Genomic DNA, 22,697 nt, shown 5'->3' with positions numbered 1-22,697 from the left:
TAACAAGAAAACTACAAAGAAGTGATCAAACCCACTCTGGGAACTAAATGAAACTGAACTGCACTGAATAAAATAATTGAAAACGGAGTAAAAATGAAGGCGTGCTGCTATAATAACTGTGGTTGTCAGGGCTGCTGAGGAGACTGAGGAGTACCAGAGAGTGTCTACGAATGTTGGGAAAGGACTGGCTGTGATTCAGGAGGAGCTCAGCAGGATGAGGATAACCACCAAGGCCCGAGTGGACAGTCTGAATATCCAGAGAGAGGTAAGGAGCCACTCAGCAACCTTTCATCAGGAACGCTGTTCTGTGGTATTTAATTACGTTTGATTTGTTTAATATCAGTACCTGCAAAAACAACTGTAAGATTTGATTTGATCACGTCGTCTATAAAAGTTGTTGTTTGACAGTTTGAAGTAAAGTTTCTCAGCAGATTGATGTCAGTATCGATCAAATCAAATCACAGTTCACATCACACACACGCTGATGATACTCGACTCCACATCTCTAAAAATGAGATTTACTGTATTGTGCATGTTTTGACTGATGATGCACACCAAGTAAATAAGTGTTTGTCACTTATTGGACCGTCTGTCAATGTGTCATAGAAATGAAATCAAGATAGATAATGATCACTGGATCTTTCACACGTTTGTACCATTAAATATATTTATTGTGGATGTTCAAAGAGTGATAGTTAAGACAGAAGCTGCATTTCCACTGTGTAGTTATCACCTGTGTCTGTAGAATAAACTACCAGTTGATCTGAGTCGCACCTGAACTTTGACCCCCTACAGCAGCAGAATACAACGCCTCAGAATTGAGCATTTTAAAAATACTTCAGTTAAACTACACGTACAACTATGAGTATGGATTTTTTTTTACATATTTTACTCAGATGATACCTCAAATAAACAAAGTGTATTATCTGTAGCGGATATTAGTTCCAGCTGAGCACTCGCCAAACGCGACTAATAACAATATATTAATGGTGAATGAACAGTACTTATATTCATCAACGTGTCCTCATGTTGCAGTAAGAACCCAGAGAGAAGAAGCTGTGTCGACTGCACGTCTTACTGCTGCTTCACCTCTTTAATCCTTCTGGTCCGGGCAGATTTGCAGATGTCAGCTGGTTAATGTTGATGCTGACAACATGTTGGCAGAGAAGACTTTATAATGACATGGAAACAGGTGTTCTGTGTATTTACAATGTACGATACACACCGTTAAAGATGAAAAGCAGCAATTTAGATGCAGTCAGTGTTTCATTTCAACGCACAGTTCAACCTAAACAGACACAATCACCAGAATTAATGTTGCCAATGTTTCAGCAAATATGGTGAAACTTGACATTTCTTTAGGTTCAGTTTTATTTTTCTTCTTGTGACAACGTTGTGCTCATGTTCTACTTAGGTTTAGGCACAAAAACGACTTGGTAAGCATTTGGGGAAATTCTGTTTTGGCTTAAAATTCCTGTTTTGGTCGCCACAAACACAACTGGAAATTGTCCTGGAGCCTCCTTAATAAAGTGCACTGGTGTGACGCTTACAAATATTGAAACACTGTCGTCCCTCGTCACAAATATCCAGCAGTTTCTCACATACATATATTGAAACGCAGTCTCAAACCGCGTTCATCGGTCTAGCAGCCGTCTCTCCTGTAATTCCACCACCATCAGCTCCACCTCTCGATGTGAAAGTCAGGTCATGCACATTTAAGATGACGGTGATATGACACATTTTTATACAGTAGAAATGTCAATATGGTATGTAGCCTACAGTGATGTGCACAAGGGGGGGGCAGGCCCAATTGTTGAAAAACGTGCGCTAAAGTGCCCTCCTGAGAGCCAAAACGCACGCTAAAGTGCCCTCCTGAGAGCCAAAACGCGCGCTAAAGTGCCCTCCTGAGAGCCAAAACGCGCGCTAAAGTGCCCTCCTGAGAGCCAAAACGCACGCTAAAGTGCCCTCCTGAGAGCCAAAAAAGCATGCTAAAGTGCCCTCTTGGTTGGCAAAACACACTAAACTGCCCCCTTGGCTGGTTAAAACATGATAAACTGCCCTCTTGGGAGCCAAAACACGCGCTAAAGTGCCCTCTTGGGAGCCAAAATGCGCGCTTAAGTGCCCTTCTTTTCGCCCCTGCCCTTCAAAAAGTCTGCGCACGCCACTGGTAGCCTATGACTTGTACGAAATGTGAAAGCATCAGTCTAAAGAAACATTCACTGCCTGCATTTTATCCTTCCCAGTCGTCTTTGGTTTACTCATGCAGCCTGTTCTGCACAATCTCTTGATGCATTTTATTTTCTCCAGGTTAGGGACATGATGGCGAAGAGGCCAGAGTATTTGGATGACATCCCCAAGATGCCGGACTTCCTGGTTGCCCTGCGACCCCACACCGTGTGGGAGAAGACGCCTGTCAAACTGTTCTGCACTGTGCAGGGAAACCCGAGGCCCATCGTCAAATGGTCAGAACATCCAACTCTCACAGGAGAGGGTTTTAGATTGGACCTCAGTTTGCTTTTCAACACCACATTTTAATTCAAAGCATGTACTATTTAAGCGTTCGGTATCCAAGTCTTATCTTGAAGTAGTTACGCGCAATTTGTAAGAGCTGTAGTTGATGTTTTGGGTTTAAATACAACATTGATCTTTTGATCTATCCTGAAAAAGTTGTTAGCATTCCATTGATCCCTTTAATACGAGTCTACAGTGTTTAGCATACCTCCAAGCAGCCATCACCTCGTAAATATCTGCTGCTATTTAAGTACACAATGTCAGTTTACTGTTGGATGGACCATCAGAGAGTCACGTGTCCCCATAAACAAACAGATTCAAAGTGAGAGCCTGTAGGTGTGAACAGGTGACCGACTCCTGACTGTTTGCAGGTATAAAGGAGGCGCGCCCGTCGACCCCCTGAGCGCCCCAGGAAAGTACAAGATTGAAAACAAGTATGGAGTCCACAGTTTGATCATTAGCAGGTGAGACACAAACAACTCTGCAGTGTTCAAGACATGCACCCTGAAACATCACACGTACAAGAAGCTGTTGTTTGATTTGAACAGTATTGAGGACGATGTTAAAAGAGTCCAGTCTTTTAAAAGTGTTGACAACCAGCCCCAGTTTTTTGACATCCCTTTTTTGCAACTTGTTTTGTTAATATTAAGTAATACTGTTGTTTTTAATTGTTTTGAAATAGTTAAAGCTTTGACATGTTTGCTCACACCTTTCAAATAACAATAGAAACTGCAGATATTATCACGATTGGGAATGAAAGGAGCGTCTTCGAAATACTTAGTCGATCATAAGCAAGGATGGTGCAAAGTTCATCCCTTTGTACAAACACACATCCTTTATAAACTATTGCACAACTTTTTTTGGAATCAGGATTGTGCATCAGAAATATGGGACCTTTAAAATATAAAAGGAACCTGTTGTACAGGAGGGAAGCAAAAGAGTAAGAGGGATTAAATAATCTCCTCTGTGATATTTTACCTTTAATGGTTTATATTTTAGCGTTCTACCTTCACTTTTGGAGTCTAAAATTAAAAGATGAGCAGTGAGAAAGGAGAGGGAAGTTAGATTGAGGGCTCAGCCTGTTGGTCCGTTCGTCATCTTCGAGGCTCCTCAGCTGTTCGTGTCGAAGTGCTGACATTTGCGTCATTCGAGCCATGAATTCCTCCCGCCACTCCCCCTCTCGCTCTCTCCCTCTCTTTCTCTTGGAGGCATTGAACGTCTCCGGTTCCCCGTCATTGCATGACAGGGTCAGTGAGGAGACGTGTCGCTTATGTCCCAAACTTTTTGCAAAAAGAAGTAAAATAAGTTTCTCATTCACTGTGAAAAAGCTCGAGCAGAAGGAGAAACGGTTTATGTTCCCCGACAGCTGAGCAAATGGATCGTCTTTTAAAATAGTTGCGTCCAGGGTGAAGGTCACATTTCTTCCTTCTATTCTCACCCTCAGACTCCTTTTCAATCGCTGTCACACGGCGCCACTGCCCTCCTTTTCATCGCCCTTCCAACATGTGAGGTTACTTTCAACATGATGTCTTGTGCCTGAATCAGACACTGACTTCAGAAGTTCACGTTGACCTTGAGGAGCCTCCGATGTGTTGTTGAGGAAAGAAAGAGCTTAGCTGCTCCGTTCGCTCGTGTTTGGCTCCGTGTTTTCACTGCCAAGACTTTAAGATGGGCTCAATTTTCAGCTCGTTGTTTCGTCTCTGCTCGAATCCTTTCTGACTGTCAAGTTAAAGGTGGATCTGCTACCGATTCTTACAGCAAAATAAAATATATATCTATAAAGTCATGCAAACCACAGCAGTCGGTTTAATGAATCCACATAAAGATTCAGAATACGAAACAAAATTCAAAGTAATATTTTATTTTAGAACTATATTCATAAACTATATTATATCATGTACACAAAACATATTTAAGAAACAACAGAGCAGGACATAATGATCATATTTTAAGAAACAAATAATTAAAATAAATAATAAAAACAGAGATGGCTTTATAAAGCGAGCACGAGCGGGTGACTGGAATTAAATTTGGCATACAAATAGGATGTAAATGATAAATATGTATTTTTTAAGGAAGATCAGGTCCCCAGAACACAGTTTGAAGCTAGAAAGGTGGCAGGGTCCGCCACATATAAACAAAGTAGAGCAGGTGAGTTTGTTTATCCAGTCATGAAAACAAAGAGAGGTTGTTTACTAGTTTGTTTTGAACATTTTTCCCTCACGAATAAAAGTTCTCCCACAAAACTACAGACTGCTCCTTTAATTTGGTTGAGAAAAGAAATCCATGTTTTATAAAAAGGATCCTTGTGAAGAGTATTTTATAAATACTTGATTGAAGTACACTCTGACGTGTGTGTTGCCTGTGTGTTACCTGTGTGTTACCTGTGTGTTACCTGTGTGTTACCTGTGTGTTACCTGTGTGTTACCTGTGTGTTACCTGTGCTGCAGGTGTGCTGTGAGTGATACTGCTGAGTACAGCGCTGTGGCCACCAACCAGCACGGCACGGCTACCAGCAAGGCGACAGTGACAGTGAAGAGTAAGTCATCGCTCGCTCTGGTTCTGTACCATTCAGACGTTACCCACTTCTGTGTTTCTCTCCGTTAACGTGACTTTCTGTCGTTCGCAGGAGCGTCAGGAGCTGGCGAGTCCTGCCATCTTGGTTTAGGTGAGGAGGGAGGGAGCGGTGTCTGAAGATGGAGCTGAAGGGCGGGCGGGGGTTGTTTTTAATTTGTTGTTTGGAGTCGGGCCCAGACACAATCACGTCAAGCACACGGGATCAGCTGGCTACAAATAGCAAGTCGGGTCACATGTGAGAGGCCTGATACGCAGTGGAAACTATTGTAAGAAGCTGTTGTTGAGAAACAAGTTAATAACAAGAGAATCTTCTGCTTAAAGTAAACAGACGATGATCTAACAGAACATCCACAGACTTAATGTGTTCAGGAAAGAAGATCATTAAGTAATTAGGTAAATAGTTTCCCCCACTATTAATATATCATGAGGCGGTTTTTTGTGCTCCAAACAACTATTATTTTGTTGTAAGTGGACGAGCAGTAACATGTTGAATCCTTAAACCAGTCAGAGACATTTAAAAACTGCCAGAACGTCGAGACTAAACACATCATTACTTTAATTTTCTTGTAATAACAACAACATTTTTGCAAAGACATCTGTTGATCACTCCTCAGTCTGTCACCAGGTACAATCAATATGTTGTTTCCTGATGAAGTTCTGAGGACGACACGTTGATTATATAACTAATAGAACTGATTTTAAGTTTGCTGCATTCTTTCTTTTCCTCTTTGTACGAAGCAAACGATTCAAAAACAAAGTTTCATCAACATCTTGGACAACAAGTTTAAATTAATATCAAATGTAATTGATTGTTAACAGTGATGCTTCACTTCTTCAGTGCCTCATCTGACTGAGATCCATCCCAGTAAGCTGGAGGTGACTCTGCTCGATCGGTTCAAGGTGTCCTTCGGTGTGGAGGGCGGCTCCATCAGTCTGGTGTGCAGCATGGTGGTCATCCCCGACCTCCCCAACGTACCGCCGATCGCTCAGTGGTACAGAGACGGTGAGACGCATTATTTGATAAATCAATTCATTTATTTAATCATTCAGCCGGTTTTGTTTGTTCACTCTTCTTTGCGTCTTTATTCTCGTCCAACAGATAAACTGCTGAAAGCCGGTAAGCTGGCGGAGATGTCTGTGGGTGGAGGAGCCGCCCGCCTGACGCTGCCTCACCTGGCGAAGGACGACGAGGGTCTCTACACCCTCCGCATCTTCACAAAGGACGGCACCGCCGAGCACAGCGCCTACCTGTTTGTTTCAGGTACATCTCTCTGCATCATGGAGCTTTTTAACATCGATCAAAAATGGACATTTAAAGCACAAAACACCGAATTCAGAACCAAATATAGACAAAAGAAAGATGAATTTGAGTCTGCGCGTCGTCGAGACAAAGTGACAATTTATCAGACGAGCGTCAACACGCTCGAATCAACAAACAGAAAATCATCTGATTATAATTATTATAATCTAAACGATTTGTGTCTTTGTCGACCGTCAATGAATGGATGAACTGGTCTGATCTGAATATTAATCTTATTTTTCAACACAGGTTTTAAGGTTTTAGGACTCGAGCCAAAATCGGAGCTCATTACAAATGTCACATCGTTTGTACACGACATGAAGCGGACTCGTTAACTCAGATAAAGTTCACTCAGTTCTCACCAAACCTGCTCTCAGAATCTGCCTCGACACGACCGAATGAGGGATTATTTTCTTTATATCTGCTGTGCAAACCATCAATTAGAGAGAACTTCAGTCAGGATGTCTGCAGTTCCCATGATGAGAGGCCACGTCTTTAGAGTCTTTAATCATGATTATATCAAACACTCCAACAGACAGTTCATTATTAATTGTAATGCTCATATCACCCTGAAAGAAAACAACATGCAGCACAATAAATAATTCATTCCCTTTTTCCTTTAATATTTTTTTAAGTTGCATCTATCCGTCTCCCTCCTTCTTTCCTACGTTCTTTTCTCCTCGCTCTTCCAGATGCCGCCCCCTCTGCAGCCGGCGCCCCCGGTGCACCGATGAGCGTGAAGGCGTACGACATCAACTCGGACTACGTGCTGGTCGCCTGGAAACCCCCAAACACCGTCAATGAGGCGGCCATCTCCGGATACTTTGTGGATCGGTCAGTTTCTTTTTATAGCAGCGTTGGCACGTTGAAGCGAATACAGTCATATCGCACTGAAGTTAATGCCAAGGAAACCGTTAGAGGTGACACTTTATCAGGTGTTTGCATCTCAGATTTGTTTTTTATTTCACCTCATCGGCCAAAGACAAACATTTAATGCAGCTTTTACTCAGAAACATTCAAGTTGAATGTCGTTAATTTACCTACAGTTGATTCCAGTCACTTTTATTATTGTAGGTTTAGTAAATTCTGGTTTCCTTTAAATGGCAGAAAATTAAAAAACAAGCTTCAGATTATTATTACTAAATGTTTCTTGCTGATGATGTCATAGTACTGATGTCATTCCCTGGTCCCGGTGTGTAGGTGTGAGGCTGGCAGCGACACCTGGGTCCAGTGCAACGATGCCCCGGTGAAGGTTTGTAAATACCCGGTGCACGGCCTGAAAGTGGGACGCTCCTACCACTTCCGCGTCCGCGCCGTGAACAGCGCCGGCATCAGCAGGCCGTCCCGCAAGTCCGACAAAGTGACCGCCCTCGACGACGCCGAGAGCCAGAGGCTGCAAGGTACTGATGAAGGTAAATGCAAAACACAAACCGGCCGGATACGACTGTTTTCTGACGGTTTCTGCTGCTGTCGTTTCCTGCAACAGTGATTAAAATCGAAGGAAGGTACGACATAGTGATCAAGGACGATGACCTGGAAGGTACGGTAGTATACAAAGACCTGATCTGGTTCAGTCCTTTAATCCTTTAAACCACCTGAACTTCACATTAACACTAACACCTGTTCCCTTTGTCCAAACCTCATCGTAGTATTAACACATTCAGTATCAGGAGAGACAGAAGAGAGAGTGGAGTCTGCTGAGAAATGAGAGGATTTTTAGTTTGAACAATCACATATTTTGTCGACTCCGGATGATCAGCGGTACCCATGAGTTTACGTTGAGACATGGAGTCATTGTATTCTTACAATGTTCTGTTTAATAGATGCTGAACTTTCAAATCTCTCTATCTCATGATGTGACGACAGTGAAGAAATTGTTCATACTTCTGCCACCCAACCTACAAAAACCTCCTTTATTATGTCTTTATTTTGTAGTAGGTCAGAAAAAAAGAGCTTTAGATTCCAGATGTTTCTACTTACTGACACTAAATGTTCAACTTACAAACAAAATGACCTATAAAAACATCCTGCTCGTCTACATTTTAAGAATAATACTTTTAATGCTACACAGATCAAATAATTTCCCCTTCTCCTCCTTTAATAACCGTTGTGCTTCCCTCTTTGATCTAACTCCGTCTTTTCTACTCCTGATTTAAACAACTTATTTTCAACTTAGTGTTTTTCTTCCTCCTTTAAAAAGTGTGTCGTGTATTTCCTTTTACTTTCAAGCAAACCCTTTAACACAAAAACTAATTTAAAAACTAAAAACGCGTTGGTAACATTTCACACTTGAGGCTGTTGTTGAAGTCCCACATTTTACTGTAATGTTCACAACTACTCCCACACCTCAGGAACTTTATTAAAGACAATAAAATCTTTATATCAGCTTCTGTCGGGTTGAGCCTTTATAAAAAGCTGAAACATGATCCTGGTGTTGTCTTTATTCACGCACACCTCGTCATTTCTACAAAGACAAACGATGAGATTGAAACACATGATTAAAAAAACAACACTTAGTTAATGAAACACACGATGTGGGACTTCTGCAGCCGGTGTTACTGTTAGTGATCTCGGCCTCAACACCGTTCACTCCCAATCCAGGCTACGTAACGATCCCGGGAGAGCCCACCGACGTGCACGCATCCGAGGTTTTCAAATCGTACGTCGTGCTGAGCTGGAGTCCTCCCAGCCCCCGCGGACGAGCTCCGCTGTGGTACGTCATCGAGAAGGTGTGTTGTCGCTCCACCGTAAGCCATCACTTTCCATCAATGTAGCCCAGTGTTCAGCTCTGTATGTAGAGACAAGCTAAAGAAGACATTAACCTCCTAAACTCAGGATTTTTAAATGAGATGTAGATCTTTGGATGAAGCATTCGTCCCGATACGTTGAGCTTTCTGAGATCCTCACTAGAGAAGCTTCTGTGCTTCACAACACGAGGATGTAAAGATGGATTAACTCATAAATCCATCAGTTTAAGAGGTTACATGTGTTTTTTTATGCTTATGTAATAAACATGAAAGCATTAAAAGCTCAACGTGTTTCACTTGTTGGGGCTCCACTTATGCAGTAATCTAAATAAGGCCAAAACAAATCCAAACAAAGGTCACACGAACATACGCTCAGAATGCAGATATTAATGTAGATATAAAAACAATGTTGGAAAGGATTTATGACTAATATACCGATATGCAAACAGTCTAACATTAAGGTTCATTTATGCTCGACGGTCAACAGCAGTGACTGTGGTAGAAGTCGAGAGGCAGTGTAGCCAATATTTCAAGCAAGAGGAAGAAGTTTTAAAAATGGCGGACCTGTTTAAGGAGAGTTAACAAGTTGTAAACATTTGCTGTGTCTCAATTCAGGGTCTGCATCCTTCAGAGGAGCATTTGAAGGCCAATTATGTCACAACGCAGCCCACAAATGCTCCTTCTTCTCCCTGTTTCTGGAGGATGCACCGCTACGATCCTTCGTGGCCTCACATATCAAAAGATTCTTTGTGTGCCCAAAAAAGAAGAAAGAAAGAGAGAAAATGGCGACATCGCGTGGCGTAGATCGTCACTTTCGTGGGCCTGGGCGGCAGAAATCGTGTCGTAAGGGTAAAACATCTGGTGACGCAACCAGGAAATGCTCCAGAGGCTAGACCGTCACATTTAACAACGGCTGACGAGGTTAACAAGGTCTCTCTGAAGGACTCGCCTTCGAAGACCACAAAGGCCGAATCCTTCAGAGGATGCACACCCTGAACTGAGACACAGCCGTTATATAATGTTGCTTGACTCGAGCACAGAGACAAACAGTCACTACAGAACAGCTGGGAGGAGGTTGGATGGTTGCGAAGGAAAAGTGAAGGTGCCTGAGAGACAGTTTGACTCTGAGCGGCGCCTTCTAGTGGCTGTAGTGCTCAACAGTAATCCCAACGTGAAGGACGCTAATGTATCCTCATATTTATCTTTGTTAATAATGATTCTTGTCTCTTGTCTTCACTTAATAGTTCATAATAGTTATAAACTTTATTTTTATATAACCTTTTATATTACACGATGCGTCACAAAATATATACAACACAGGTGCAACAATCGCAAATCGTAGAGAAATGAAACAGAATAAGATGCAAATATAAAAGTTATTTGGAGAGCAAATGAAGAAGATAAAACATCGAGAGATATCGCAAAATATAAAAGAGCAACAAAAGAACATTATATAAACTAAACTGAGCCCCAACTCTGCAGAAACACTCGCTCTGTTAGCTCGTCTTGTGTTGATGCTACATTGATGAGGTTGTGTCGCAGATGGCTGTTCCTTCTCATTGTCCTCAACCCTCCTCACGCCACCTCCTCCTCCACCGCTTCCTCCTCCACCGCGGTCCTCCTCCTCCCTCCTCCTACACCTCCTCCTCCCTCCTCCTCCCACCTCCTCCTCCTCCTCCCAACTATCCTCTCCCCTCCTCCCCCTCCTCCTCCCTCCCACCTCCTCCCCGACTCTCCCACAGTGCTTAGCAGGCACTGGAGCATGGCAGCGGATCAACACGGCAGTCAAACTGCACTCCCCTCGTTACCCAGTTTTTGATTTGCAAGACGGGCAAAAGTACCAGTTCAGAGTGTATTCTGTCAACCTGTACGGGTCCAGCGAGGCCTCGGCGCCCTCAGAGCCCGTCGAAAAGGTCGACGAGGACGGTAAGGGGCCCGGTTCTGTTTCATATATACAAGTTCACACAAAGATTAACACAAAGATCTGTTCTGTTCGTATTTAGTATGAGCCAGAAAGTCACATTTTGGACAAATATTCATTAATGTAAATTAGTAAATGGTTTTAGTTCCCAGAATCACAAATCTTTCTTCCACATAAACTGTTGAACTGTATGAAGGTTGTTTTTAGTCAAAGTCCAAACAGAGAGAAATTAAAAGAGATGAAAAAGATAAAATCAGGTCAAAAATTCAACTTGAAAGGGAAAAAAAAGGAAAAACAAAGTTTAAAATGTTAAATTATTATTTGAAAATGTAAAGTTAGAATGAAAAACTTTAAATTGAAATCCTCGAACTGAAAGATTAAATCGTAAGTAAGAAAAGAAAAAACGTCAAATATGAAACTCAAAATGAAAAATACAATGAATGAATGTGAATAGTTTAATTTGCACTTTACGATTTGACATTTATATTCTATTTATTTGTTTTTACCAGGTTGCTTTACTTTCAGCATTTATTTATGGACATATTATTACTCTAAGTGTCAAAATAATCTTTAAAATGTTTATCTATTTATTAATTACGACCAGAAACATCCTCCATAGAACTGAGATGACGATCAAACGAAGCATCACGACGGCGTCTTTGTTTCCTCTCGTGTCGGACAGAAGCTAAAAGATTTTGTATTATCATCTTTATAAGAGATAAACTGGACACTCCTGAACTTTAATCATTGACTGTTGACTGAACAAAGGATGAAGTCAAATAATTACATCAGAAGCATCTTTTTATTTTTTACAAATAAACCCTTTCTGAGTTTCTGACACATTGTCGGTTAGCGCTCAACCATTTCATTGACTTTAAATCAGAATCAATATTTGAAGAAAAAGATCTGGAGAGAAATGATGTGAAAACAGGGGAATGTATTTTGATATTTTTACCTCTAATTTAGTTTTTGTGTTAGAAGACGAGAGACAAACTGATGACATGTTGAAAACTTTCCTTTTGTTCAAAGTAAATCTGTGTACGTTCCAGGTTCTGAGGTGTCGATCGGTACGTATGTACAGATCAATGAAACTCTTCCACTGTGTGATGTAACCACGTGTGACGGGCAGAGCACTCAGGACGTATAATACATGTCCACTTGTTTTTGTATTGTGACGTACATGAGCTGAGATTCTCGTCACTTCAACACGACTTCACGTTGTTGTTCTTGTGTTATTTCAGTCGAGGCTCCGAAACCAGTTTCACACCTGAACTCACTCTGTGTGTTTGTGTTGGCTCACCTTTCACTGAAAACACACCAGGACACACCTTCGACTTCTGCATGTTTTATATAAGTGGCACTTGTTTTATAACCTACAGCACGTGACACCAAACACCTGCAGTCAGGAGTGTGTACAGGTGATCATCAGGACCTCTGTTACTGGATCAGAACCTCGCTTTTCAGAAAGTGTTTGTGTTCTTAATTTTAACTGGATTGGGTTGAAATTTGTCCTGAACATCCAAGAAACCCTTCAACATGTTTTTATTTGAAAAGTTGTTGGAGAATATTTTACAGTAATCAGATTAAAAACAACAAATCAAGAATCTGTAGTTTTCACTTTGTTGCAACCGGACTTTGATTCTGTTCAGTATCTCTGTAGTTCTGTCACATTTATAAGATATTTAGTTAAACATTAAATATTGAGTGCTGCAGATCTTGTGAAGATATTTTGGCTGATTTTTCCTCCAGATGGAGTTTTTTCTTTGCAGGAACGTGTCAGTATTTAATGCAGACATGAAATATTTCAAGATGTTTTATTTCTTCTTTTCTTTTCTTTTCACCTGCTGTAACGTAACGTTCAGTGGTTTTATTTCAGAGGTAGATATTTGCACATCGGTGCTGCTGGATTCTCTCACTTTATCTGTTGAGTGTTGACATTTATTGTATTGTCTTTCTAAAGTTTAACTCTTGAATGTTGATCCATTTTTCAGCACTCTACGACCTCGTCCACACTTATATGGATACGTTTTCTGTGTCCACAAAATCTTCGTTTTACAAAATATCTCCTTACAGACGAGACACAAAACTCTGAAACAGACATGTCAGGTGTTGATAAATACCTTAGCAGTGTGTATGTGTCCCATTGTTAGTACAGTGAGTTAGTACTCATTACGTTTCCTTGAACACTCAACACGCGAACATGGATACACAGAAACCAGAGTTTAAAAAACAAACTGTGTGGACGAGACTAAAACATACAGGAAAATGTTTGTTTTGCAAATGATCCATATTAGTGTGGACAAGGTCCTAAATGTCAGGACAAACAGGCACCTCTGTAATTAACCCATTATGGTTAATTGCTTGATAACGATGTCATAACTTGTTTTTGATAATAACTTCCTCTCCTCTGAACAGGCGTCCCCTCTGCTCCCGGTCAGGTCATCGCCACCAGGAACACGAAGTCGTCCGTGTTCGTTCAGTGGGACGCTCCCAAAAGTCCCAAAAACCTGATGGGCTACTACATCGACGGCCGCGTGGTCGGAGCCAAGGAGTGGTTCCCCTGTAACCACAAACCCTTCAAACACACCAGGTCAGTGAACAACACACTGAAGGGATGTGAACGTCTTCAATCTAAAATTAAACCAGACGAGAAACAGAGTCATGAGTTGTTTATTCTTTTGTCTTGTTTTCAACCACCATTGTGTGTGTGTGTGTGTGTGTGTGTGTGTGTGTGTCAGGTTTGTGGTCCACGGTCTGATCCCGGGTGAGACCTACGCGTTCCGCGTCCAGGCCGTCAACGTCTTCGGCCTCAGTGAAGAGTCTCAGGAATCGTCTCCCATCGCTGTGGAGCCGGCGCTCGGTGAGAACAACGACACATTTATAATTAAAGCTGTTTATGAAGATAAAAAATACTTTAAAATGCAAATAAAGCTCATAGATTTAATAGAGAGTGTAACTGTAAACAAGTCAAACTCCGTCAGTGTAGCTCAGTGCTCATTGTTCATTACTCTGTCCAGGTAAAGGGGTGGAGTACGGTACGTATGAGCAGTTTGTTCCCACCTGACTCACCCACCGCTCTCACTCTGTCCACTCTCACTTTGATTCACGTGTTTTAATCACAGAACTGCACATTTACAATGTCACCGAACACAGTTGTAGCCAAAAGATCACAGAATCACTCGTACGATATAAAACTACCGCGCGGTTATTAATAAAATGAGTTTGATGTGTTTTGAAGTCCCAGTCTGCTCACAGTCAACATGACGGAGCCACTGAAGTGTTAAAACCTTTAAACGTTATCTGTGATGCAGCGACTCCCAGCGCTCCCTTCGGCATCACCATGCTGAGCTGCGACGGCGCCTCCATCACTCTGGCCTGGAAGAGTCCCAAACACTGCGGCGGCTCCAAGGTCAACGCTTACTACGTCGACAAGCGCAACGCCGACTCTCTGGTGTGGAAGGAGGTCAACCAGTCGGCCATCACCGAGAGGACCTGCACCGTGAGTGACATCACTCACACACACACAATTAAATAAAAGAAACTAACAGATGTGAGTTTGTTTTGATTGAATCGTCTCTCTGTATCTTCAGGTTGAGAATCTGACCGAGGGAACCTTCTACGAGTTCAAGGTCCAGGCCGGTAACATGGCCGGTGTCGGCGTGCCCTCAGCTCCCAGCGCCCCGATGAAATGCGAAGCTTGGACCATGGACGAGCCGGGTAGGAGAACCGTCACTGTACCGTACTCGTGAAGGATAACTGAGTGAATCTTTGGGTATTACAAGTAATATTACTGTGACTGAAGTGTTCAGAGGGATCAAACATGAGAAACATTGGAGGTCTTTTGATGCTGGGTGCTGAACGATGACTCCGAGAGCAGACGTCTTTTCTCTGTGCTCGTGTTTTCATTACGTTTTCATTCGGTCGTACCTTCAGGTCCGGCCTACGACCTGAGCTTCAGCGAGGTCCGAGGTCACTCCCTGGTCGTGCTGTGGAAGGCTCCAGTCTACACCGGAGCGAGCGCCGTCACTGGATATTTTGTTGAGATGGCCAAGAAGGGCTCATCAGAGTTTGTTACCCTGAATGAAGAAGCCGTGAGCCACCGTTACCTGCAGGTGAGAGAGAAGATACGTAGACGGTAACAAACCAGAAGAGTTGTTCTTCATTAACATTTTGAATTTGAAAGAGGAAGTTTCAGTCAAACACTGTAAAGATGTTTCCATGGTTACCTGCAGGCGACCGGTCTGGAGGAAGGAGCAACCTACGTGTTCAAAGTTCGTGCCGTGAACGCGAGCGGCGTCGGAAAAGCTTCCCAGCTGTCTGAGCCGGTCTGTGCTAAAGCTCTGCCAGGTAACAGCTGCTCAACTTCTACAGCCACGACTTTTAAGTTTGTTTAATTCTGTGTGTAGAGAGACAAACTTCTCCCTACTTTGCTTTTTAGATTAAGTCCCGAACATGAAAATACTCTGTAAAATAAGTCATTTTGTAGACGAGGCCAAAGAGCACAGAAATACTCGGATGACCTCGCTATATGTTTCAGATTTGTGTTTCTCACGTTATTCACAGGCACCAAGGAGATTCTGGCCAGCGTGGACGAGGAGACCGGAGACATCTTCCTGTCTCTGGAGGCCTGTGAGATCTGTGAGACGTCCAAGTTCGTGTGGTCCAAGAACTACAAACCCATCGGCGACTGCCCCAGGGTGTCCGTCTCTACCAAGGGCAGAACGTAAGCTCGCTGTAATCCTCCAACACGTCTCTGCAGGCGGAGCTCAGCCCTCATTTGGCTTCTTCTTCGGTCACAGACGGAAAGATAATCTTTAAATTAGCACTTAATAAACACAGCAGAGCAAACTGTGTGTTTCCCCTCGAGCCTTCGTACGTTCACTGAGCTCACAGTGGGAACTTACTGCTGAACGACATCACGCTCCTGTTTCCTGTTGTCAGTGTTCGCAGAGGAGATGTAACATAAATCTCTGAGGTGACCTTTAACATCTGCCTCTGAACTCAGGAGTATTTGGATGGACATTTGTGAAAATATCATTAAAATTAGGATAAATTCTAATGATTTTTTAATACTTTCCCAAATGATTCCTGTAGAGAACTTTATTATATTGACAGTAATTCTATAAGAATTAGAGACAAAGCTCTGAGAATTAGTTAGTTAGTTCTGATAGTTTATCATTATTGTTTTGTGTCTCCTGATGTTTTCCTGAAACTTTATTCTCGATATAAGTTGAATTATTTGTTCACTAAGAGAAATCTGACACTTTTGGCTGTTTGATTAAAAAAAAAATAAGAGACGAAACATCATCAATTAATCGATTGTCAGGACACCGTCTCTAAATGTCTTTGTTCTTTTCAGGAAAACTCCTCGGAAACAATCAATAAATTCTAATTAAATTCATAAAAATACATCAAATAAAGTTCCAAACATATGAAACTAAACAACTTTTCCACCTGACGTCTTACAGGTTCACTCTTCTCGACCCTGCAGCACAACAACACTTAAATCTTTGTGACAGAATTATGAGATTTGAGGGAATTAAACTGTAAAATGCATTTTTTCAGTTCTCACAAAGTTGGTGGCTGTAATTGTTCGGACCTTTACGGATATTTAAACGTTGCTGTATTTGTTCCTCAGCTCCAGACTGACTTTCACCAGCCCTGATAAAGACGATCTGGGCAGATACTCTGTGGTGGTCACTGACACTGACGGAGTCTCTGGCAGCCACACTCTGACTGAGGACGGTGAGTTCACATCAGCTACAACTGATAATAATCCAGCAGATTGTTTGTTGTTCTGGTTTGTTTGTTGCTCATGTTTGTTGTCGTCTGTTCTGCAGCTCTGAACACCATGCTGGAGCTCAGCTACGCCATCAGACATCCAGGTGAGTGTTGTTTCGCAGCAGCAGACCTCCGATATGAGTTAGATTATTTCCTGAGGATCTAATGTTTGTGCGTCTTCTGTCTCGGTGCAGTTGTTCCTCTGAAACACGGTCTGAACTACGAGATTCTGGAGAAGGGTCACGTTCGTTTCTGGCTGCAGGCCGTCAAGCTGTCACCGTCCGTATCCTACCGGTTCATCGTGAACGACAAGGAGGTCACCAGCGGAGAGGTAACATCAACGATCATGATGTGTTTCGTTTCTTTGTTTCTGTCCTGGTCGCTTATTAAAGTCGTAGCTGGTTTAAAGTCACATTTAAATCTTTTGCTTGTTGTTTTTATAATAAAATTGACGAACGGACAAACGCTCATGATCTGAACATGATCTCTTGTTGTTATCTAAACACAAATCTTCCTCTCAGGGACACAAGATCAGCCATGACGTGGCGACAGGAGTCATCCAGATGACGGTGGATCATTTCACCAGAGCCAACGAGGGCACTTACACCGTCCAGATCCACGACGGCAAGGCCAAGACCCAGAGCTCCCTGGTGCTGGTGGGAGACGGTGAGGCTTTTATCTCCCATTTTTCTCTCTCACAATCTGAGAAAAGGAAAAATATTAGTGCAGAAACAGAATATGACATGAAAACAGTGGCATTAAAGATGTTTTTTATTGATCTGTTGAAAAAAAACTACATTCTGAATCAGCCTTTCATTCTCAGTGTTTGTCAGATGAAGTTCTGTGTTCTCTGTAAGTTATTTGTTGTCTCACTTTCATCGATCGTGTTTTCTCTGTTTCAGTGTTCAAAGCTGCTCTGAAGGAGGCCGAGTTTCAGAGGAAAGAGCACATCAGGAAGCAAGGTGCCGACACACACAAACATCTGGAAACATCAGAGTTCAACGCTGTGGCAGAGATAAACTCCCTCCGAGTGTTTTTAATGTTTCATTTCAATCATTGTTGCTCTTTATGTTCCGTGTACTGATGATATCTTTATTCCACGTTGTGATTTCAGGTCCACATTTCTCTGAGTATCTGTATTTCACTGTCACTGAGGACTGCACCGTTATGCTCGCCTGCAAGGTAACAGTCAGCATCACTCAGATTTCTACTGTTCTCATCACTTGGCTTCTCCTTGAGCGCAATAAAACGAGTCCTTGTGTTCGTCTTTCAGGTGGCCAATGTGAAGAAGGAGACGACCTTCCACTGGTACAAAGAGGACGATGAGATCGTTCCAGAAACTCCTCCCAATGTGATGTCAGGAGCCTGCGCTCTTCCCATCCCTCTGGTAACTTCAGCAGCACCATAGCTTCCATATTGTGGCATATTTGAGTGAAACGGTACAGGCAGTCTGGACGTAACGTGAGGAGGAATTTGATTTGAACATTGAAAATTGGGCGTAACAAACCATCAACACCTTACGCTGATGCTGAGGTGACGTACCGTGCTGTTGCTAGCTCGCTAACTCATGAATTGACGGGTGGATGTCGGGATAATATTGGTTTAAATTGGTTGCTTCAAGAAAACACACGTCATATTTTGTATACAAGAAGAAACAGGTGAACAAGAAGAGCAGCGATGTGACATAAAAGTATTTTTTAATCACATCTCAACTTTAAAGTTGGTCAATGAGGGCTAGAACAGTTTTGAAACAGACAGATGATGCAAATTTGTTCTAACAATGTAATAAAACACATGAAAATACAGAATGAGCGGGTCAGAACAGATCATAAAGACACAAGGCGGTGGTGCTCATACCACTCTTGTCCACAGGGGGCGCCAGAATCAACAAATAATTAACATTCCTTGTAACACCTTTAAAACTTGGCCACTGTCGTAAACACAGATCCCAGGTCTGTAACAAGTTGTCAGACGTACTATGGGTGCTAATTACAAACAAACATCATTACGTCATCATGGTGTTATGTGATGAGACATCGTTCACGGTGTAACGACACTCTGTACCTTCAAAATGACAATGAAGCTGTTAGTTTAAGGTAAAAAAGGGACATAATGTTGCTTTAATCTTAATAATCTGGTTTTTTTTTCAGTTCTCCAGAAAAGATCATGGCGTTTACAAGGCCGTGCTCGGTGACGACAGAGGAAAGGACACGTCTGTGTTTGACATCTCAGGACAAGGTACGTTTCTCACAGTTCAGACGGATCAATTACTTTATTATTACTCTCATAATCAACATGTCATAATGTGTTTTGTGTCTTTCTGTCATTGCCTTGCAGTGTTTGACGACATCATCAATGCCATCGCCCATATTGCTGGTGAGTTTGATCTCATTTAAATCTTTCCTTCAAAGTCTCATCAGCAGGTTTTTGCTTGAAAAAAGGTGAATGAATTTTCTCTCATTCCTTTTTTTCCCCTGATGTGTCACATTTAACATCCAAACAACAGAAAACATGGAACAGTAGAAAACAGAAGAGGCCAGTTACTTTATTATCTCTTCCAAAAACAACGCCAGCTTTTCTAACGGAGACAGACTGAAAAGTATTTACTCTCATTGTAGCATCGGACCAAATTTAGTTTTTTGTCTAACATGAAAGATGCATTACTCATGATATCAAACTTGTGTTATTCAGTGCGACAGGATATAATAAGTGTGCTGTAGCGCCTCTCTGCTGCATGTAGCTGTAGCCTGATTTAGCCTGAAGGTCTTGACTGTCTCCCCTCCCCTAAAATAAATGTGGATTCAACCTTTAAATAAAAGCTGAGGGAAGGGCAGCCTCAGGGACTCTTTAGATCACTATCTGAAAAGAAATCTGCAAAGGATAAGGGAAGGAAAGCTGTTTGAAGAGTGAGGTAGAAGTACGTAATGTTTACTCACTGAACACACATGCAGCAGTTTAGAAAACATCTTCATCTTCAGTTTCTCTGACTGTGTCTCTCTGTGTGTTTGCTGCCTTCAGGTGCGTCGGCCTCTGACCTGGTGCTGCAGTGTACTCCAGAGGGCATCAGGCTTCAGTGCTACATGAGCTACTACACAGAGGAGATGAAGACCGTCTGGAAACACAAGTACGACCTTCACATTTACATTCCACATGAGCAGGATTCAAATATTTACTCTGACAGCTGAGATGTAACAACATTTTGCAGCTCTCGAGCTCTTTTTTGTGACAGTCATGATATTATGAACCTTTATTTTAACTCAGAAACGTATTGAGGACATTGGCAACATTTACATACACGATGATATTTAGAATTTGATGAATGCATATTCTGTTTGGATATTCCTAATTAGTTCCCAACATTAAATACATGTGGGACACACCAGCATTTTTCTGTACTCTATTCTCCACTCAGTTATATTGTTGCCTGTAAAAACCCACATTTCTGGTTGGATTTTGCAACCCAACTGCTTTCAAACGTTGTCATTAATATGAGTGATTATCACAGTGCAGACGTTTTCAAGAAGGTGGTTGAAAGACTGAGAGAAGGAGGCTGTTTGTACGGTCGAAACAAATCCACCACCGCTGGAATACTTAGAATAATATTATGTTAGATCAATATGTTGATGTGGAAAATTACATTTCAGGGAACTTCATGTGGACAATAATGGGATTACTGTTTTTACTACTGTTTTTATTACTTTTTGGAATAAGGGGAGTGGTTATTAAATTAGTGTCATAAAGAAAAGTCAAAACTCTGATTCCAGCATCTTAAATATGAATACTCTCTGGTTGCTTTCCTCCTCTGTGACAGTGAACTGAATGACTTTGGTTCTTGGACGTCATCTCGGACTTTGATCAACATTTTTCATCATTTTCTTGACGTTTTATCGACCAAACAGCAAAATTATTAACAATTAGATTGATGTAGTTTCTCTCAGACTTTGTACCTACTTGCAATATTTCTCACAAATCAGTCCTATGAGAGCAGCTGTTTTCTGTCATTGCCTCAGCTGATTCATTATTTGGTATTCTCCTCTCATACTCGTTTATGGATGGAGGAGAAATCCCTCATCAGTCAGTCAGCTCTGAGTTGTTGTAGTTACTGTGTTCAGCCTTTGATCCGTCGTTATCAGTGTAGAATGAGAGCCTGTGGTTGTAAACCCTGCAGGGAGAGTAAGATCGCCTCCTCTGAGAAGATGAGGATCGGCGGCACGGCAGAGATGGCCTGGATGCAGATCTGCGATCCGTCCGACAAGGAGAAGGGTCACTACTCCATCGAGATCTCAGACGGTGTGAAGACCCACACCAGAACCTTTGACCTCTCCGGACAAGGTAAAGAAGGAATTAACACTTTATCTCGACTTAATGTTTCTAATCAATGTTTGTATTCAGTTTTATTTTATTAATCTGTGGCCAAACATTTGATTTCTAGATCTGCGTTCTTGAAAAGTAACGTAGATTATTCCTCTTTTTTCAGCGTACACAGACGCCTACGAGGAATACCTGAGACTTAAGTAAGTTCCTGGACAGTCGAGTAGTTGGTGAACAAATCTCTTGAAGTTGTATCTGAACTTTATTAATTATACCGTCGTTCTTTCATCTTTTAGGGCAGCTGCATTCGCTGAGAAGAGTGAGTATATCTTTATTTATTATGATAATATATTCATGACATTTAAATATCATGGATGAGTCGAGAGATGATGTCTAATCTGGTCACGAGGAAGTTTTCAAAGACGCCACCAGCAGCTCTTTGAGCATTCTGAACATTTTCAGAGGAGCCTCAGTTTTTTTGCTTTGTATGCAAATTATGAGTTTTGAAATGATGACTTCAAAGAGAGCTTCACATTCCTCCTCCTCCTCCTCCTCCTCCATCTTCTGAGCATGTAAACCTTAATAACACTGTGACAGGTGAAGTGTTGCATCACCTCACAATGTAAACAAGGTGATTTTCTTCACCGGAGTAACGTTCATGTTGTCGTCTGTCCTCAGACCGTGGCAGAGTGGTCGGCGGTCTGCCTGACGTGGTCACTATCATGGAACAGAAGGTGAGGTGTTGATATAAATGGACACTGTGTTGTGTAAGGTGACATTGTCTTACATTCACTTTAGGTGTTTTGTTTTACGCCGTTGCAAGCTGACAATAGCGACGGGGTCAAAGAGCTGTACTGCAGCATTCCTATGAAGTACTGGAACAAAATGTACATGGAAGTCTTTTTTGAGAGTCAAGAAAAGAGATGCAAACTTAGTGATGTCAGCTTCTTGGTGGACACGTGCTGTTTCTCGAAGTGTTTTCAGTCAGATAGTGTGAAAACCATCAGGGATTTTGTTTATGCAGCTCACTGAAAAAAAACATGTAAATTAAAGAGTATTTCCTCTTTCCAGAGAGAGTTCACCTGTTAGTGTGAATAATCTACAGACCTCCCTGTGAACAGAGACGTTTACATTTATATTTATATATACAGTTCATATATTTTTAACAGGAGGTCTTCTTACAAGCTGTCTGCAGAGATTCTTCATCGATGCTTGGAGTTTGCTCAGATTTCCCAAAGACGACTCTGCTGATCATCAAGCTCACGATGTTCAGTTAATGATTTCATTTATAAGCTACAAAGAAGTTTATTCTTTATCTTGAAAATAGTAGAAAAAAAATCCCAACTCACATTTACTTCTAATGCTAATTTCTTCAATGATTGTTTTTTATTTTTACTTTTTGGAGGCTAAAAGAAATTAAAGTATGCAGAAAGTCCCAAGAAGTCTTTAAAAATAAACCTGTCTGTGACAGAAACATATATCTGTCTTATCCTTGCACCCACCTTGCAAACCCTAAGATTAATCTCACGACCCCTTTAGGGGGCCCGAT

The 22,697-nt window shown here is 41.8% G+C and overlaps 1 protein-coding gene across 8 annotated transcripts in view; it reads left to right on the top strand.

Moving 5' to 3' along the window:
* Positions 1 to 22,697, top strand: part of myom2a (myomesin 2a) — a 29,091-nt gene that overhangs the window by 5,049 nt on the left and 1,345 nt on the right. For 2 of the 8 annotated variants that reach the window (XM_030429308.1, XM_030429267.1), the window contains 35 exons: positions 130 to 265; positions 2,308 to 2,462; positions 2,883 to 2,975; positions 4,962 to 5,050; positions 5,141 to 5,179; positions 5,927 to 6,091; positions 6,188 to 6,349; positions 7,081 to 7,222; positions 7,589 to 7,788; positions 7,875 to 7,928; positions 8,990 to 9,135; positions 10,878 to 11,061; positions 12,106 to 12,123; positions 13,472 to 13,646; positions 13,795 to 13,916; positions 14,074 to 14,091; positions 14,368 to 14,555; positions 14,647 to 14,773; positions 14,990 to 15,168; positions 15,289 to 15,403; positions 15,620 to 15,779; positions 16,695 to 16,801; positions 16,897 to 16,941; positions 17,032 to 17,168; positions 17,359 to 17,503; positions 17,740 to 17,799; positions 17,952 to 18,019; positions 18,111 to 18,224; positions 18,988 to 19,075; positions 19,175 to 19,213; positions 19,856 to 19,961; positions 21,006 to 21,169; positions 21,315 to 21,351; positions 21,445 to 21,467; positions 21,827 to 21,882. In XM_030429308.1, the coding sequence (XP_030285168.1) occupies positions 130 to 265; positions 2,308 to 2,462; positions 2,883 to 2,975; positions 4,962 to 5,050; positions 5,141 to 5,179; positions 5,927 to 6,091; positions 6,188 to 6,349; positions 7,081 to 7,222; positions 7,589 to 7,788; positions 7,875 to 7,928; positions 8,990 to 9,135; positions 10,878 to 11,061; positions 12,106 to 12,123; positions 13,472 to 13,646; positions 13,795 to 13,916; positions 14,074 to 14,091; positions 14,368 to 14,555; positions 14,647 to 14,773; positions 14,990 to 15,168; positions 15,289 to 15,403; positions 15,620 to 15,779; positions 16,695 to 16,801; positions 16,897 to 16,941; positions 17,032 to 17,168; positions 17,359 to 17,503; positions 17,740 to 17,799; positions 17,952 to 18,019; positions 18,111 to 18,224; positions 18,988 to 19,075; positions 19,175 to 19,213; positions 19,856 to 19,961; positions 21,006 to 21,169; positions 21,315 to 21,351; positions 21,445 to 21,467; positions 21,827 to 21,882 (3,856 nt within the window). Of the gene's footprint in view, positions 1 to 129; positions 266 to 2,307; positions 2,463 to 2,882; positions 2,976 to 4,961; positions 5,051 to 5,140; positions 5,180 to 5,926; positions 6,092 to 6,187; positions 6,350 to 7,080; positions 7,223 to 7,588; positions 7,801 to 7,874; positions 7,929 to 8,989; positions 9,136 to 10,877; positions 11,062 to 12,105; positions 12,124 to 13,471; positions 13,647 to 13,794; positions 13,917 to 14,073; positions 14,092 to 14,367; positions 14,556 to 14,646; positions 14,774 to 14,989; positions 15,169 to 15,288; positions 15,404 to 15,619; positions 15,780 to 16,694; positions 16,802 to 16,896; positions 16,942 to 17,031; positions 17,169 to 17,358; positions 17,504 to 17,739; positions 17,800 to 17,951; positions 18,020 to 18,110; positions 18,225 to 18,987; positions 19,076 to 19,174; positions 19,214 to 19,855; positions 19,962 to 21,005; positions 21,170 to 21,314; positions 21,352 to 21,444; positions 21,468 to 21,826; positions 21,883 to 22,697 lie in introns of all 8 variants that reach the window. The other 6 variants (XM_030429276.1, XM_030429296.1, XM_030429287.1 and 3 more) reach the window with 6 other exon arrangements.

Source organism: Sparus aurata, chromosome 1 (genome assembly GCF_900880675.1).
Source record: "Sparus aurata chromosome 1, fSpaAur1.1, whole genome shotgun sequence".
NCBI classification, from domain to species: domain Eukaryota; kingdom Metazoa; phylum Chordata; class Actinopteri; order Spariformes; family Sparidae; genus Sparus; species Sparus aurata.
The sequence above is the reverse complement of the archived record's forward strand: the minus strand, read 5'-3'. Positions and strand labels throughout refer to the sequence as shown.